The sequence below is a fragment of the Enhydra lutris genome, unplaced genomic scaffold (genome assembly GCF_002288905.1).
Source record: "Enhydra lutris kenyoni isolate GAN:26980312 unplaced genomic scaffold, ASM228890v2 scaffoldscaffold3, whole genome shotgun sequence".
Classification (NCBI taxonomy): domain Eukaryota; kingdom Metazoa; phylum Chordata; class Mammalia; order Carnivora; family Mustelidae; genus Enhydra; species Enhydra lutris.
In genome coordinates, this window is record NW_019154087.1 from 54,780,064 (window position 1) to 54,796,714 (window position 16,651).

The window sequence follows — 16,651 nt, forward strand, 5'->3', positions numbered from 1 at the left end:
AAGCTCAAACTTGCTTCAAAACCTGGCCTATTGAAGTATACAATTCAATTCACATTTCTTTTTCATTTACAAGGAACTTACACACCTTTAAGAAACTTATCTCTATGTTGATTCCTAATCCAGTTATTTGTGCTCTTACAGAAAACTCTGTATTAGGTGGCTGTTGGTTGTTTTGTTATTTTGTTACTTAAAATGTTAAAACCTACTTTCATTAAAAAAATGAGAGTGACATCTGTATATAGGATGACAGTTTAACAGAAAGGTAGTTGGCTTGAAATGCTGAATTAGGAATGAAAAAAGTGTTCAATGTCTCCTTTAAAAAAAAAAGCATAATAATATAGATATAAATGATGGTTTAGTAACAACCATGAATGTAATAATATAAAGATGCCAGTGTTTTGGGATCAAAGACTGACAACAGACTAACTCTAAGAAATCAGCTATTTTAGTTCATTAAAGTATTTTTCACAGCTGCTATGATGTGTCTAGCACTGATTCCAAATTTATCCAGTAATTCAGTAGGTTTCCCACATTGAGGCACTTCTGACACTGCCAGCTGATGAACCAGGATGTCAGGCTCTCTAGAGACAGCTGCACATACAGCTTCTCCAATGCCACCTTCCCGGTAGTGATCCTCCACTGTGATAACCTGGCCACCAGTAGCTTTTGCATTGGAGATGATGTTGGCAGCATCCAGGGGTTTAATGGTAAATGGGTCAATGACACGGATAGAGATACCTTGTTGAGAAAGACTGTCAGCAGCTGCTAAGGCTTCGTGCAGAGTGACTCCAGCTCCAATAACTGTGACTTTGTCATTAACGCTCTGGCGGATGACCTTGGCCTGTCCAATCTCAAAATTTTCTTGTGGGGTGTAAATAACTGCGGTTTCTGGTTGGCTGGTCCGAATGAAGCACATCCCTTTGGTATTGGCAGCCATATAAACAGCATACTCTGTCGAGACAGCATCACTTGGATAGAAAACAGTACAATTGGGAATGCTTCGGAACATGGCTAGATCTTCCAGGGCCATCTGGGAGGGCCCATCTTCACCAGCGGATACCCCACAGTGGGAACCAATAAAATTGATATTGGTTTGAGATATGGCTCCCATTCGTATCTGATCAAATGCTCGGGTCAAAAAGGCAGCAAAGGTACTGACAAAAGCAATGGTTCGACCACGGGTGGCACAGCCTAATGCCACACTCACCATGTTTTGTTCAGCGATAAAACACTCAATAAAACGCTCAGGGTGTTCTTCATTGAATATCTCGGAAAAGGTGGAGTTTTTGGTGTCACCAGCCAAGACAATAACTCTGTCGTTTGCGTGGCCCAGTTTCGCCAATGCCAAACCGTATGCTTTCCTAGTCGCTACCCTGTCTCCAGCCACATAATCAGGCAGACAGGTCATTTTCTCATTCCTGACGTTGATTGGAGGTGAGTCTTCAACGGGAGGTTTCGGCATGAGATTCCGGTCGGTCTGTATCTGACTCTCAATTAATTTGATGATCGCATCTACTCTCTCTTTTGGCATGGGCTTTCCATGCCAATCTTCTGCATTCTCGATATTCGGAATACCTCGGCCCTTGAAGGTCTTCGCCACTATGGCCGTGGGCTTGCTCTTCACCTGAGCTGCTCGCCAGAACGCTTGGCATAACGCCCCCACATCATGGCCATCCACTAAGTACGTATTCCACCCAAAGGCTTCACAGCGATTCTGATAGACGTCTGTGCAGTGCTCAAGGGGCGTGACTCCACTTTGTCCCAAGCGGTTCACGTCGAAGACTGCCACCAGATTGTCCAAACTGTAGTGCGAAGCAAAGGCCAGAGCCTCCCAGACAGAGCCTTCCGAGGACTCGCCATCCCCCATGAGGCAGAACACCCGGTAGCTGGCCTTGTCAAAGTACTTGCCAGTGTACGCCATTCCGCACGCGGCGCCTAATCCTTGCCCAAGGGATCCCGTCGCCACATCCACAAACGACAGCCTGGGGGTGGGATGTCCCTCCAAGTCACAGTGGATTTTCCTCAAGCTCAGCAAGTCGGATTCGCCGATGGTGCCCAACTCTGCCCAAGCCGCGTAGAGGATCGGGGCCGCATGGCCCTTGGAGAGGATGAATCGGTCGTTGTCGGGGTGTTCCGGATCTGTGCGTTTATACCTCATGGTGTGGAAGAAGAGCACCGCCATGATCTCCGCGGCGCTGCAGCACGAAGTGGGGTGGCCGGAGCTGGACGCACACGTGGCCCTGATGGAATGGATTCGCAGGCGGTTTGCCACGTCCCGCAGCACCTGCACGGTGCTCCCGTCGGGCTGGGAGTCGTCTGCCATGACTGCACTCTGCTGGTTTCCTCAGAGCAAAAGCTGCCGCTGCACTCTTCACAGTTCTGTCGTGCGACCACCGCGCCCTGGTCCCGCCGCCTTCAGGAAACGAGCTCTGCCAACGGCCACTGCGCCTCGAGAGGCTTGGTTGTGTTCCTCGGGACCCAGTGTGACACCCGGGGGTCACCTTCCGCCTCCGCTCCTTCATGCACTGCCGTGTCCTTCCGCACCCAATAGAATGGATTTTTTTTTTTAGATTAATTTTGTCATTTGCCTGTTTAACATTATTAAAAATAATTAAATTTCTTTACACCTTTCCTCATGTTGTAAGTTCAAAAGCTGTCTTTCTTACTTCCATGTGCTAGAGGAGGCTGTTTGTGAGGTTGTGCTTTTCTTTTAAAGCATTCAGCATATAGCCAAGAGTACGAAGAAAGTCTTTGCTGAGCGTTAATAGAAATGATCCAAAGTCGCTTTCAATCTAACCAATATGGCAACACTAACGCTAACAAAGACTTTGTCAGAGCAACTGAGAATTCTAGCTCTGGCTCACAGGTAGAAGCACAATGACTTATTTGACCAAAACTTGCAGGAAGAACAAATGTAAAACTACTCAATGTTAGAGTATCTACTACTGCAATTTTCCCAGTAGACCCTAAAATACTATAACTCACTATGAGTAATTTTTAATACAAAGCTAATTTACCTACACTCGTTATAAAACTTAATTTGTGGGGGCGCCTGGGTGGCTCAGTGGGTTAAAGCCTCTGCCTTCGGCTCAGGTCATGATCTCAGGGTCCTGGAATCGAGCCCCACATCGGGCTCTCTGCTCAGCGGGGAGCCTGCTTCCTCCTCTCTCTCTGCCTGCCTCTCTGCCTGCTTGTGATCTCTGTCAAATAAATAACGTAAAAAAAAAAAAAAAAAAAAAAAAAACTTAATTTGTGACATTGAGCTCTTCTAGCCGGTATGGGTCATTGCATGACATCAGAAAAATAAAAAATCGAGAGTATATTCCTTTTCATGTTGTGACGGTAAGCATCTTGATTCTTGAGCAATGGTACTTAATATTGACTTGACATCGAAATCATGACAGAGAACGACAATGAAAACAAAATTATGCTTGGGTTCCACCCTAAAATGAGTAGTTTGAATTTATGGGAGTAGAGTCTGGGAAGCTGTATATTTCTCAATGCGCCTGTTGAGTCTAATATTTAGTTGAAGTTAAGAATAGATAAATTGCAGATAGACTTAAGACTGGTGGCTCTTTTTTTTTTATTTTTTTAAAGATTTTATTTATTTATTTGACAGAGAGACAGCAAGAGAGGGAATACAAACAAGTAGGAGGAGTAGGAGAGGAAGAAGCAGGCCCCGGCTGAGCAAGGAGTCCCATGCGGGGCTGAATCCCATGACCCTGGGATCATAATGGAGCTGAAGGCAGATGCCTAAACAACTGAACCACTCAGGTGCCCCAAGACTGGTGGTTCTTAATATTGGCTGTAGTTTAGAATCATCTGGGGATTTTTAAAATCTCATGTCCAGGCTGCATTTCAAACAAATTAAATTAGAATTTCTCAGTGATGGGTACAGCTATCACTAATTTTAAAAGCTTCCTAAATCATTTCGATGTTCAGTCAGGCTATACACAACTAACTCAGTGTGGTGTTGCTAGTTTTCATATTCTCTTACATTCTATCTCAGAAAAACATTCTAAATATTATTTGTTACTTGAACTAATTCTACCATTCTAATTTTTAAGGATACATAGTAGAGTAAACCATCATGGTATGATACTAACTAGATCTTAAGATTTGCTGAAGGAATGTTGGAGTTGGAAAAGTCCTTAGGGTCATCTTGGATTCATTGCTCCTCATGCTCGTTGCAAATTAATGTTTGTTTATCCTTTTTAGACAAATAAAGGAAGAGAAAATAAAAACATTTGATTAGGGCTGAGAGTAAATATGGGAATTAGAGAAAAAGTATTCACAGCATCATGATAGCATGCTGCTAGGGCCTGACAGGAAAACAGTTATAACAAAAACAAAGGTAGCTCACCATTATTTTGCCTGAGGAGAGCTCTAATAAATCCAAATAATTGGTAAATAACATAGCATAAAAATGATCTATGAAGCAGTGTTCACACGATGTGGGAGATTTAGGAACTTCTTAACATTTCAAGTTCCCCAGTTTTTCCATTCATTTAAAGTATTGCACAACTATTTCCCAAAGTATTAAATAGAAAGTTATTAACACAAGTATAGGTCAATTTTGTTAAGAAAAGAATGTCATCTTGGAGATTTAATACCCTAAATAGTGAATTTCTCTTTGTCATTCAATGAGATTGTATGGGTTTTTTATACTACAAAGAAAATAATATTTTATAAATTGCTTGTAAAACATTTAAAAATGTTCTGTGATTTTTTAAAGGGAAGTCTAGACAGTTATATATAAATTATTAGTACTTTAAGCATGTAATCCTTTAAAATATATTTTAAAATATACAATTGAAAATAACCATGTAAACAGGAAGTATACAAAATTTGGTTATGCAAAATCACCCAATGTGGCTATGAATACAACTTAGTCAAATAAATCAAAGAAATGATACCATGTTCTATTTTCTCCATTTAGAAGAGGCTATTACTGACAAAAGTCCTGCCAAAAATTTTTAAACCAACATGTTAAAAATTTAGTTGTCTTGGAAAAAGTCCATCGCTCATTTTAGAGGTCATTTTGGAATTTTTCTGCGAAAGAGGAAGAAACTATGTATTTATTTTGGCTTATTCATGCGAAGTAGGGATTGGCAAACTCAAGTGCCTAATGTGCTAGGAGGTACCATAAATAGGAGATGGATGTCGGATATAAAATAAGAGGATTGGAGTGGTTTATGACAAACTGGAGAATACAAGCCCACTTAAAGACACTGAAAATTGAAAAAAATTGTGAACACTTTTTGGACAAAAAAACCCCACAGAAACCAAAAAACCTATCTTGAGTCTGCTGGGTTTGACCCCTGATTTAAAGTCTGTTAAAAATAAATTAAATGTATTGTTTTGTCTTTGTTTAAATTTTCCACTATAACCTTTTTTTCATAGTATTTGTAGTAGTGTGTATTTCAATGAAAATAAAACCTAGCAGGATCACTCGTACAAAGAGCCGTGGAGGGAAAATGCAAATAGCAGGAATTGTCATTCTAGTATGATTTCTACTGGACTGCAGTAGAGAAAATGAAACATACATACAGATTACGAACATACACGTCAGATTACTTAGGAGGTCTACACTGATTTGTGAAAATATATATTTTTGCTACGTGAGAGTGAGTTATTATTTAGAGGATAGAAACATTGAAGTTTCACTTATATCCTACCTGTACTGTTAAATTTTGTTAAAATGGAATTACATAAAAGAAAGACACACTTGCTGACTTCATCTTTTTTCTTTCATTGTTTGAATTTGGTTAATTTAGTAGGTTGACTATGGAGCAAGTGAGGGTAAGATTCTTATGTTAAGGCAGGAAGATTCTTGGTGCTCTACTTACTTGAATTATTGCTTTGAAAATTATGACAGATACTATTATTGTCTGTGATACTTTTCCCATAATTTCCCATAGTTTAAAGAGTTCTTTTATTTTGGGGAGAAGGGAGGCAGGCAGTAACATATTTAGGAAAGTAAATGCGAAGTACTTCTTACATGAATAAATTCTGGGACTGTATCAATTGTATTTTGGGACACCTGGGTGGCTCAGTTGGTTAAGCGTCTGCCTTTGGCTCAATTTATGATCCCAGGGTCCTGGGATCAAGTCCTGCATTGGACTCCTTGCTCAACCTGGAGCTTGCTTCTCCCTCTGCCTGCTGATCTCCCTGCTTGTACTCTTGCTCTCTATCTGGCAAATAAATAAATAAAATCTTAAAAACAAAACAAAAGCACTGTGTTTTATATTGAAAGTTGCTAAGAAAGTACGTTTTAAAAGCTTTCACCACACAGAAAAATATAACTAGGTGCAGTGAAAGATGTGTTAACTAATCTTACTGTGCTAATCATTTCACATTATATACAGTGTATTAAATTATTACATTGTATACCTTAAACTTACACAGTTTCATCAATTATATCTCAGTAGAGCCTGGGGGGAAAATAATGTGCTTCTCTGCTAAGCCTATTATCTCTTAATCTGGTTTCACTGATTTTTTTTTCTGTTCTGCTTTTTGAAATAGCTAGTAATTTAATAGTAGTAGTAAATGGTGGACATTATTTTGCAGTGCTAGATTTTACTTTGTTAAAGTGTTTTAAAGAGTGTTGGATTTTGTTTGATCAGGTAGCTTGGTGATCTTAAGAATTTTAAGTTTATTAAGGCAGACAGACATAAAGTAGGCTTCACTCTGGCGTTAGTTTAGCTCACACAAAAGCATAGCTTCTCTGAGGTTTCTCCATTGAAGGCCCTGAGTGTCAACATGGATTCTCCACTCTCGCTGGTCAGGACTCAGATGTGTCTCAGCCCTACGTGAGCTCGGGAAATGTTTTTATTACTCCCAATTGTCACTTGCCTGGCCTTGTAGAAGTCCACCTTATACAAGGACACCCCTTTGAAGATGTCTGGAGGATGGTTGCTTTGGCAGCACATATACTGAAATTGAAGATTTCTGGAGGTGTTTCTCCAGGCAGTTTCCATCTTGTAAGCATTCTCCCTCCAAAATTTTAGCCAATTCAGCACTCTGGAGCTCCAGCCTCTCTTCCCTTACCTCACAAGACTGTCTTGCCCTGTGTAAGATAGTCTTCCCTGTAACGCTGTCTGGAAAGTGCCTCTAAGAAGATGATATGGCTCACCTCATTTGTATTTCTTCTTCAGGATTAAAAGTCTTGTACTGTCTGTTTTCTAATGTGTGAAAACTTGTATAGTTTGCTGTGTATAATTTGTCTAGTTTTCTAGTTGTTTATAGCTAGAGGGTCTCATTCCAGTTACTCTGTCATCACTTCAAATGGTATTTGAAAGTGTTTTGAATGTTAATAGCTTATATGGGGCAGATACTCTCCATTCTCTATTGTCTTTCACATAGTGACATTACCACTCTGACCTCAAAGACTTTGGAGTTTGGGATTCCTATCTGTACCAGTTATTACTAACCATTTTGGTGTCATTTAAAAAATATGTCCCCCAAAGCTCAGTCTCATAGAATCTCCATTGTTAAGAACTGTTAAAAAAAATCATTTTGTTACAGTCACTTGAATTTTCCAGAGAGACTTAGAACTGCTGTTAGACACACAAAACAGATTCCATTTGAATGGATTTAAATTAAACTCTCTAGAACACATCAACTATACCTACCTTTCTTCTTATAAAGGGTACATGAAGCATTAACCTTTTCTCTGATGACTGATGGTCATCATTATAAACACTGGCTATTATACTTTATTGAAATTCAGTCAAATAAATCAAAATAACTATTGAGAATGATGTCTGAGGAAGGTTATTTCAGTGTCTTTGTTTAGAATAAATGTTCAGTTTTTATTACGGTATTGTAGTATATTTTTCAAGTTATATGACTATGGTAACAAAATAACCATACAAAAAAAGGAAGTAGCTCCAGGAAGATTTAAGTTCATTTCTCCTACGTATAAATGTTCAGAAGATGGTGGAAGGTCAGCCTTGTCAGGCAGCTCTGCGCAATGGGCCTTACAGAGTCCCACGTTCTTTCTTTCAGTCTAACCGATCATTCCTTCACGTATTGCCTCATCTGCAAAGTGGAAGGTGGAGGTTGTCCTGTCCACTTCCTCTCCCCATAGGAAAGAACAAACAAGCAAACAAAGATAGAAGAAAGGTAATCAATTTCTTTTACAGGGAGTGATCAGAAATTATAAATTTCACTTCTCATATTCCATTGGTGCAAACTTACTTGCTAGACACACCCAACATTAAGGGATATTGGGAAAAGTAGCTTTATAGCCATTGCTCTGTCAAAACTTAGGGTAGGGGGTTATAATACTAAGACAAAAAGGAAGAACTGATACTGGTAGATAATTCAAAATGTCCACCATATATTAATATTTAACTTTGGCTGTGTTATGTACACAATCTTGTAATAATGTTTATTTACATTGTTTTTGAGTTCAAAACAGTTCATCTTCAAAATAGTGCTTTCTATGCTTAAGAACCAAAACAGATTTTGTTCACTAAAAAATGACAATTTATTCATCTCTTTATTACATACCTGATAGATAATAGGCTTATGTAATGCTGCATAGGCGAATCGAAGATGGTTCTTGTCCTCCAGATACTGGACTTAAGTCTAATAGAGAAGACAGGGAGGCACACACATACTTACAGTAGATGTTTATGGGTGCCAAGTGTAAAACCAGGGCAAAGGAATTCTTTCAGCTAGTAACCAGGGAAGGTGTCACCAAAGAAGTAATACTTGGCCTATACTTTGTAGAATGGGTAGAATTTTGGTTAGCGTAAAAAAGAGAGGAAGTGAACAAAGTTATGAAAGCAGAAAAGAGAATTTCTAATCAGACAGGAAGAAAAAATTCATGCTGAGAAACAGTGAGGGGGAAGGCAAGAAGCCTGCTTTTGAAAAGACCCTGAAGCAGAGCCAAGTGGACTGTTTCTCAGTCTTCTTTTGTTCTCTTGCTTTTGGGTCAAGGCTGGTACAATAGAAAGATTTTCATCATCTGGATGTCTTGGTCATTGCAGTACTTTAGAAAATTGCTTTGATAGGGTTAGGAAAGATAGACTTGTAGAAAAAATAAATGTAAGGAAGGTGCAGCTATCGCAACACTACACAAGTCAGTTGATAAAGGACTTAAGTAGGGAGTTCTTTGTATTGTTAGCACCATAAAATATACATATGGTCCTGAACATTACATTTAATGTAAGCAAATGGAATTAGTTGACAAGACTGAGAACAAGAAGTGGAGAAAGCAGTGGATTTGCTTTGGCGAGTGTTTGATGGGTCTACTGAAGCAGAACAGCTTAAACAAAAAATTTACTGTCTTACAGTTCTGGAGGCTAGAAGTCCAAAATCAATGTGTGAGTAGGGTTGATTCCCCTGAGGGCAGTGAGGAAAGGATCTACTCCAGGCTTCCCTCCTTGGCTTGTAGATAGATGGCTGCCTCCTCCCTGTGGTTCTTCACATCCTGTTCCTTCTATACATGTCTGTGTCCAAATTTCTCCTTTTTATAAAGATACTTATTGTATTGGACTAGGGCCCACCTTAATGATCTTGTTTTGACATGATTACTTCTGAAAAGACTATCTACAAATAAGATCACACTCTGAGGTAGGAGTTAGCACTCCAGCATATCTTTTGGTGGGGGCACAATTCAACCCATACTGCTTTGTAACAGCATAATTCCCATATTCTCACGGCATCCTCCCTGTGTGCATGTCATGTGCAAATTAATCTTTCTGTCAGGGATGAGTCATATTGAATTAGGGGCCCACCCTTCTCTGGTAGTGACCTCATCTTATCTAATTACATCTGCAATGGCTCTATTTCCCAATGAGGTCACATTCTGAGGTACGAGGGGTTAGGACTCTCACACTTGCAGCCTAGACTTAATGACTAGCCCTTTTATTTCATTTGCATTAACACATGTCTAATGACACCACAATCTTTGATCACTTTAAGCATGAAATTCAGCTGTTTTCAATCATCAAAATTTATAAAATACACAGTTTTCAAAATTCAAACACTGTAGAATGGAGTAAAAATTTATTTTCTGAGCAACTCCAATCTCAATCTTTGTTTTTAAAGATTTTATTTATTTATTTGAGAGAGAATGAGAGAGAGAGAGAGAGAGAGAACACAAAAGGAGAAGAGTCAGAGGGAGAAACAGACTCCCTGCTGAGCAGAGAGCCTGATGCTGGACTCGATCCCAGGACTCCAGGATCATGACCTGAGCTGAAGGCAGTCCCTTAACCAACTGAGCCACCCAGGCACCCCTCCAACCTCAATCTTAATCTCATTAACTACCAGCAATTTATTGTGTATTCTTCTGGATATTTTCTATGCATGAATAACAATATACACAACATTTTTCCACATAGGTTACACATAGACTGAAATTGTTCTTTAAAACAGCAGCAAATAATTGTTCACAGATATGACCAGGAGATGATAATGGCACACAGAGAGCTTTATTTGGTAGCAGCTTTGACAGATTTGCATTGGGAGGGAAGTCCTTCAGCTCATGACGTCTTCTAAAGGCAATGGTGAAGGTCACCACCCAGAGTAAGAAGAGGGGAATTAAAGAGAGGTTTTGGAGAGGGAGCTGTGTGTCTAGGAGATGTCAATCACCAGCTTGTGGGGAGACTCTAAGAACTCTGAAAGGCAAGAGTAGCTTGGGGTCTTTATAGCCCCAGAGTTCATCTTACTTATAGTCAACTGATTTCTGGTGATGGTTGGATATGCCAAGCAAGGGGGCTCTAAATGGTTAAAAAAAAAAAAGTCTCCTTTTCTGAACTGTGTTTCAAAGAATCGGATGCATAAAAATTTGAGTTTGGCCCCACCTGGCTTTTGAGTTACCAAGTCCCAGCCTGCTATGAAGGTGAAACAAAAAAGGCCCATATACAGGGGCCATCTTTAAACCATTTACATAACAACTCCCTATTGAAAGACATTTTGTAATCTCTCCCCAGAAAACATTGTTACAAACAGGTCAAGAGAAACATTATATCATGTATAACAAAAGGCTAATTTTACTAATATAATCAGTATTTCTAAATATAAGTAGGCTAAAATGATAAAGTAGCGCAGGCTACTCCAAAATCAACCCCCCAAAACGATAGGAACAGGAAGGGATTGGCGGCTGGAAGTAGAATCACAGCTGTGAGAATCCCTAGGAGGATGGGAACTAGCAAATGATGGGGTGGGAGGCAGGCAGAGAACACAACAGTCGCCTGGGAGGAGGACATCTGTGGCAGCTGGGGGAGGATCTGGAGAGGGTGTAATTTTAGCTCCTGTCTCTCTTACTTCACCTTAGTAACGTGGAACATCAGTGGCCTCCCAGTATCGTGAGGCACTAGCAGAGAAGATAGAGCCCGCTAAAGTAAGATGCTGATGAGAACAGGTACAGGAATGTCGGTCAATGCCTTTGGACCTTTGCGCTTCTTGGCCACAAAGGTTCTCCTGTCCCTGGAGCTCTCTCCTCTGAGACTTGAGCCTCTTGTCTTCAAATTTTCCAAAGAGGAGACAAGTGAGAGTTTGACTTTCAGCACTTCGCCAATACACATTCTAGGACAAGAGAGCTGATTCCATCAGCGAAATGTGATGTCACAGGTTCAAGAAAAAGACACACCGAAGAAGTACAACTGCTTGAAAAGAATGTTAAAAAAAAAATAGTTAAATTGAATCACACATGCCACATAAAGCACACTTATTGGAATGGATGAACCAATTTTTTTTTAAGATTATTTATTTATTTGACAGAGAGAAGGAGCACAAGCAGGAAGAGCAAGCAGGCAGAGGGAGAAGGAGAAGCGGACTCCTTGCTGAGCAGGGAGCCTGAGGCAGGGCTCCATCTCAGGCCCCTGTGATCATGACCCGAGCCAAAGGCAGAGGCTTAATGACTGAGCCACCCAGGCACCCGGAACCAATAATTTTAAATGAGCACAATTTCCTCAATGGGTTGAGAAAGAATATGGTAACAAAGCAAAAGGGTAAGAAATTACTTTAAAAACAAAATATATATGTGTGTGTGTGTATGATAAATATATTATATAAGATATATGTTAAAAATAAAAATTGAAATGAAAAGGACAATAGATGGAACATATAGCAGGATGATTATATCAAAGGATAAAGTAGTAAGTTGGAAAGTCAAAATAGGAACTCACCCAGGGACAGCAGAAATTAATAAAGAGATAGAAAATATAAAAGAAGGGTTAAACGGTCTGGAGAATAAAATTATCAATCCAGATAATACAAATTCCAAAAGGAAATTGAAAGAAACATGGAGTACCAATATATATAAGGAAATACCAATACCTTGACACACTATAGTGAAACTGAAGAACAAAGGCAATAGAAATCATTAGAAGATTCCATAAAGAAAAGTAATCCACTCACAAAGGAACAAAAATTATACCAACATGAGACTTCCTATTAGTAATACTGGATTCAAGAGACAATGGAATAATATATTTGCACTTAAAAAAATTTTTAATACCTCTTGCAGTGAAAGTATAGCTTACATACAAAAGTATGCATAAAACATATATATAGTACATAAAGAAAAATTATAATGCAAACACCAAGATATCCACCACTGAGGTTATGAAACATCACTGGCCACTTATGAAAGTATCCGTGAAAAATGTAGTGCAGCTCATTTGAACTTTTTATAAATGGAATTCTGAACTTTTTATAAATGGAATTTTACTGTAGCCAACATTTTGTCTATATTTTTTACACCATGACTAGAAATTTATCTGTGTTTAGCCATAGCTATAGTTTGCTCATTTCACTGCTTTATGGAATTTACCACAGATTATTTTCCTATCCTTTTGTTAAGGGACAACCAGATTTTTTCCTAATTTGGACTATTATGAGAAATACTGCTATAAATACTTTGTTTATAAATCCTGAGATACATGTGCCAGAGTTCCTAAAGTATATGTTTGGGAATGACAATGCTGGGTTATAGGATGCACACATTTCAATGTTTTAGAGATTGCCAAAGTGGTTTTCCAAAATCCAAACAAAAGCTTTCTCTTGAGATCAGGAATAAGAAAATGATGCCCACTATCACCACTAATAAATGCACATTTATTAGAAGATTATTTATTTATTTATTTGAGAGAGAGAAAGAGAGAGAGAGAGAGTGAGAGAGAGCATGAGAAGGGAGAAGGTCAGAGGGAGAAGCAGACTCTCCGTGGAGCTGGGAGCCTGATGCGGGTCTCGATCCCAGGACTCCAGGATAATGACCTGAGCTGAAGGCAGTTGCTTAATCAACTGAGCCACCCAGGCACCCATAAATGCACATTTTTACCATATTAAGGAAGTGCTTGTTCTATCCCTGTTTGTATGTATTTATAAAATCTAAAAAAATTGAGTCTGTAATTTTAATGTGGGAAGATATTTGAGTACCATTTTAAAAAATGATGATGGGATTATGAAAAGTTTTCTATTCCTCTGCATCCATTTTGTTAGGTTATATTTTTTCTAAGATTTTGTCCATTTTATTTAAGTTTATTTGGTCATAATTCCCTTTATGTGTACATAATATGAAGTAATGTCAGCATGCTTCAATTATGATATTGGTTAATTGTATCTTTTCTAATTTTTTTAAGATCCTGTAGGAATGTATCAACTTTATTGTTCTTTAAAAGGAAACAAATTTTGAACTTCTTGGTCTCAATGTATATATATATACATACATACACATATATGTATATATATACGATTTCAATAATTTCTGCTCATTATTTTATTTTAACTTCTGCTTTGAATTTCTTTTGTTGGTTTGTTGTTGTTGTTGTTGTTTTTTGCCTCTTGATATGGATTAGTTCATTAATTTTCAGCCTTCCTTCTTCTCTTGTATTTACATTAAATCTCCAGTAGTTACACTAAAAAGGGTAATTACAGGGGTGCCTGGGTGGCTCAGTGGGTTAAGCCTCTGCCTTCGGCTCAGGTCATGATCCCAGGGTCCTGGGACTGAGTCCAGCATTGGGCTCTCTGCTAAGTGAGGAGCCTGCTTCCCCTTCTCTCTTTGCCTAACTCTCTGCCTACTTGTAATCTCTCTGTGTCAAATGAATAAATAAATAAAGAGCTAATTACTGCTTCAGGTGTATCCCACAAACTCGGATATGCAGTATTTTGTTATTTTTTTCAGCCCCAAGCATTTTCTAATATCCATTATGATCTCTTTTTTAACATATGATTTTTTTGGAAGTATAATCCTTGATTTCTATGTATACGGAAATTGTCTAGGAAATTGTCTAGCTACCGTCTTGTTGATTTCTAGTTTAATTGCATGGTGGTTAGAGAACACATTCTGTTAGATTTCAGTCCTTTCAAATTTGTCTAGACTTGCTTTCTGGCCCAATATATGATAATTTTGATAACTATTTAATATATGTTTGAAAACATATGTGTTCTTACAAGCACTGGAAGCAGTATTCTGAACAGATCCATTAGTTCAAATTATGCTGGGGTCAAGTCTTTCAAATCATTCTTAGTATTTTATCAGCTTGTTCAATTAATTACTGAACAAAAATAATTTCCCAACAAGGCAATTTGTTTTTCTACTATCCTTGAAATTTTATCAGGTTTTCCATTATATATTTGGGACTATGGTACTAGGTAAATATAAATTTAAAATGGAAACTTTTTACTTTTTATCATTACAAAGTGACCTCTACTTTTTTTGATTTTGTATAACATTCATATATTTATACTAACATTCTTTCAGCTAGTATTTGCTTTGCATATGTTTTTCCATTTTTTATTTTTCTGTTTCCTTATATTTTAGATGTATCTCTCAAAAACAGGATGCAGCTGTATGTTTTAAATCCAGTATGAAATATTTATTTTTTAATTGGGAACAGTTAGTACATAATTATTGTTACATGGATTTAAATCTACCACCATATTTTTGTTTTCTACTTTTCCTAATGTCTTCTGTTTCTTTTTTCCCTTATTTCCTTGTTTTGAGTTGTCTTTTTTTTAAGATTTTATTTACTTATTTGACAGAGAGAGATAACAAATAGGCAGAGGGGCAGGCAGAGAGAGAGGAGGAAGCAGGCTCCCTGATAAGCAGAAAGCCCGATGCAGGGCTCGATCCTAGGACCCTGGGATCATGACCTGAGCCGAAGGCAGAGGCTTAACCCACTGAGCCACCCAGGCGCCCCGGAGTTGTCTATTTTTTTAATCATTCCATTTATAATCTCTATTTGTTTCTGTCCTATTCAAAGTTACATATCCTGTTCCTATTATTTTAGTGGTTGTTCTATAAATTGTACAAGTGTTCCTATTGCATCAATATCTAATACTAATCATTACTTAACTCCTACATAAATACACAGACTCATACACACACAAGTGCACACACACACACACACACACACACACACACTCAGTGTATTTGTTAAAGCACAGAGATTTTCTCTAACGATGTCTCGGAACTATTCACAGCGGTTATTGGGTCATGGGGACATTGTATTGGAGGAGAAGGGGGGAAATTCATTCTGCTTATCAGAGTGGTGTATATCACATTAAATCATGACCGAATGTTAGTCATCATTGTTATTTGTAAGCTTTCTTTGTATAACTCACTTGTGCATTTGCTACAGAGTATTTTGAGCATGGTGTCTTGCTCATAGGCAATATTATTTAGAGATTGAGTCTGAACGGGGGAAAATTAAGTCTTTTGTTTTCAAAACCCAAATTAAAATGAAAAAAAAAATCTCAGGATATATGTTTTGTTGAGTTGTTAGCAATTTGAAATTTAGGAATGGAGTAGGAGCAGGTATAGATTTTGTGATTAGCTAGACAATTATCAATAGCTGAAACAACCAGAATAAGAATTGAGTGCTTACTGGATTGCAGTAATATAGTCCTCAGGAAGCTGACTGGCACAGGGCTGGACTCAGGGAATGAGGTAGGGAGGGTATAAGTTGTACCATAAGAAATTGTTAGAGCATAGCAGTGAAGTTTAATGTTTTGGATTAATTGGAGTCCTCAATAGATTAATGTCTCCATAGTATATATTGCAAAGGTGACTTTCATAGTATAGATTCACATAGAATGCATTTTCACACACTTAAAAACTACATGAAAATGTCTTGCCCCTAGATTCATGGATCTTCTGGTCACAAATTCTTGTTTACAATTTCATGTATTTTTTTGAATGGATATATTTGTTGATGAAATACATGTACCTGCACATATCTATCCAGGCACACTGAACTTTCACCCTGCCTGTGGCTTCTTCCCATGCCTACTTCTCTCTTTTCATTCAAGTGACAAGTTCTCTCCTGACCACACTCTACTCAGACTCTCCAAACTCTTTTTCATCTAGGCCTGGAATTTTGGATTTCCTGTTCTTCTCTGTAGTGTTCAATTTTAGCAAGAAAGTCAGTCTAGCTAGATCCCCAATCCTCCACATCTGGTTGACCTCGATATCTTTATCTAATCAGGTTCCTGATCCTCCACCATCTTCCTGGTGATATTTGATCACTGTGGACTGTATCCCAAGAATCTTGTTAGGTTGGTTTAGCCAGAATGCCCCCTTACTCCTGATGTCTCCTCTTAGTAATTTTCCATCCATCACCCCTCATCCTGCTCCTTGGCTATAATTTCCCACCTGCCCAAGCTGTATCTCCCATTGCAAGTCCCCTTAGCA

The 16,651-nt window shown here is 38.4% G+C and overlaps 1 protein-coding gene across 2 annotated transcripts; it reads right to left on the reverse strand.

The window, feature by feature from the left end:
* Positions 1-445: 445 nt before the first annotated feature.
* Positions 446-2,323, reverse strand: LOC111157361 (transketolase like 2). 2 transcript variants are annotated; one of them, XM_022518718.1, is made up of 2 exons: positions 2,099-2,314; positions 446-1,984 (listed from the first exon to the last, which is right to left on the reverse strand). In XM_022518718.1, exons 1-2 carry the CDS (start codon positions 2,180-2,182, stop codon positions 446-448), a joined length of 1,623 nt encoding a protein of 540 aa, XP_022374426.1. In that variant the 5' UTR covers positions 2,183-2,314. The 2 variants fall into 2 exon arrangements, with proteins under 2 accessions (XP_022374426.1, XP_022374417.1); XM_022518709.1 differs by having other exon boundaries at positions 446-2,323.
* Between the last annotated feature and the right edge of the window lie 14,328 nt (positions 2,324-16,651).

What these genes read in the sequence shown, in the direction of transcription:
- LOC111157361 (XM_022518709.1), bottom strand. Translation starts at nt 2,323, where the DNA reads ATGGCAGACGACTCCCAGCCCGACGGGAGCACCGTGCAGGTGCTGCGG.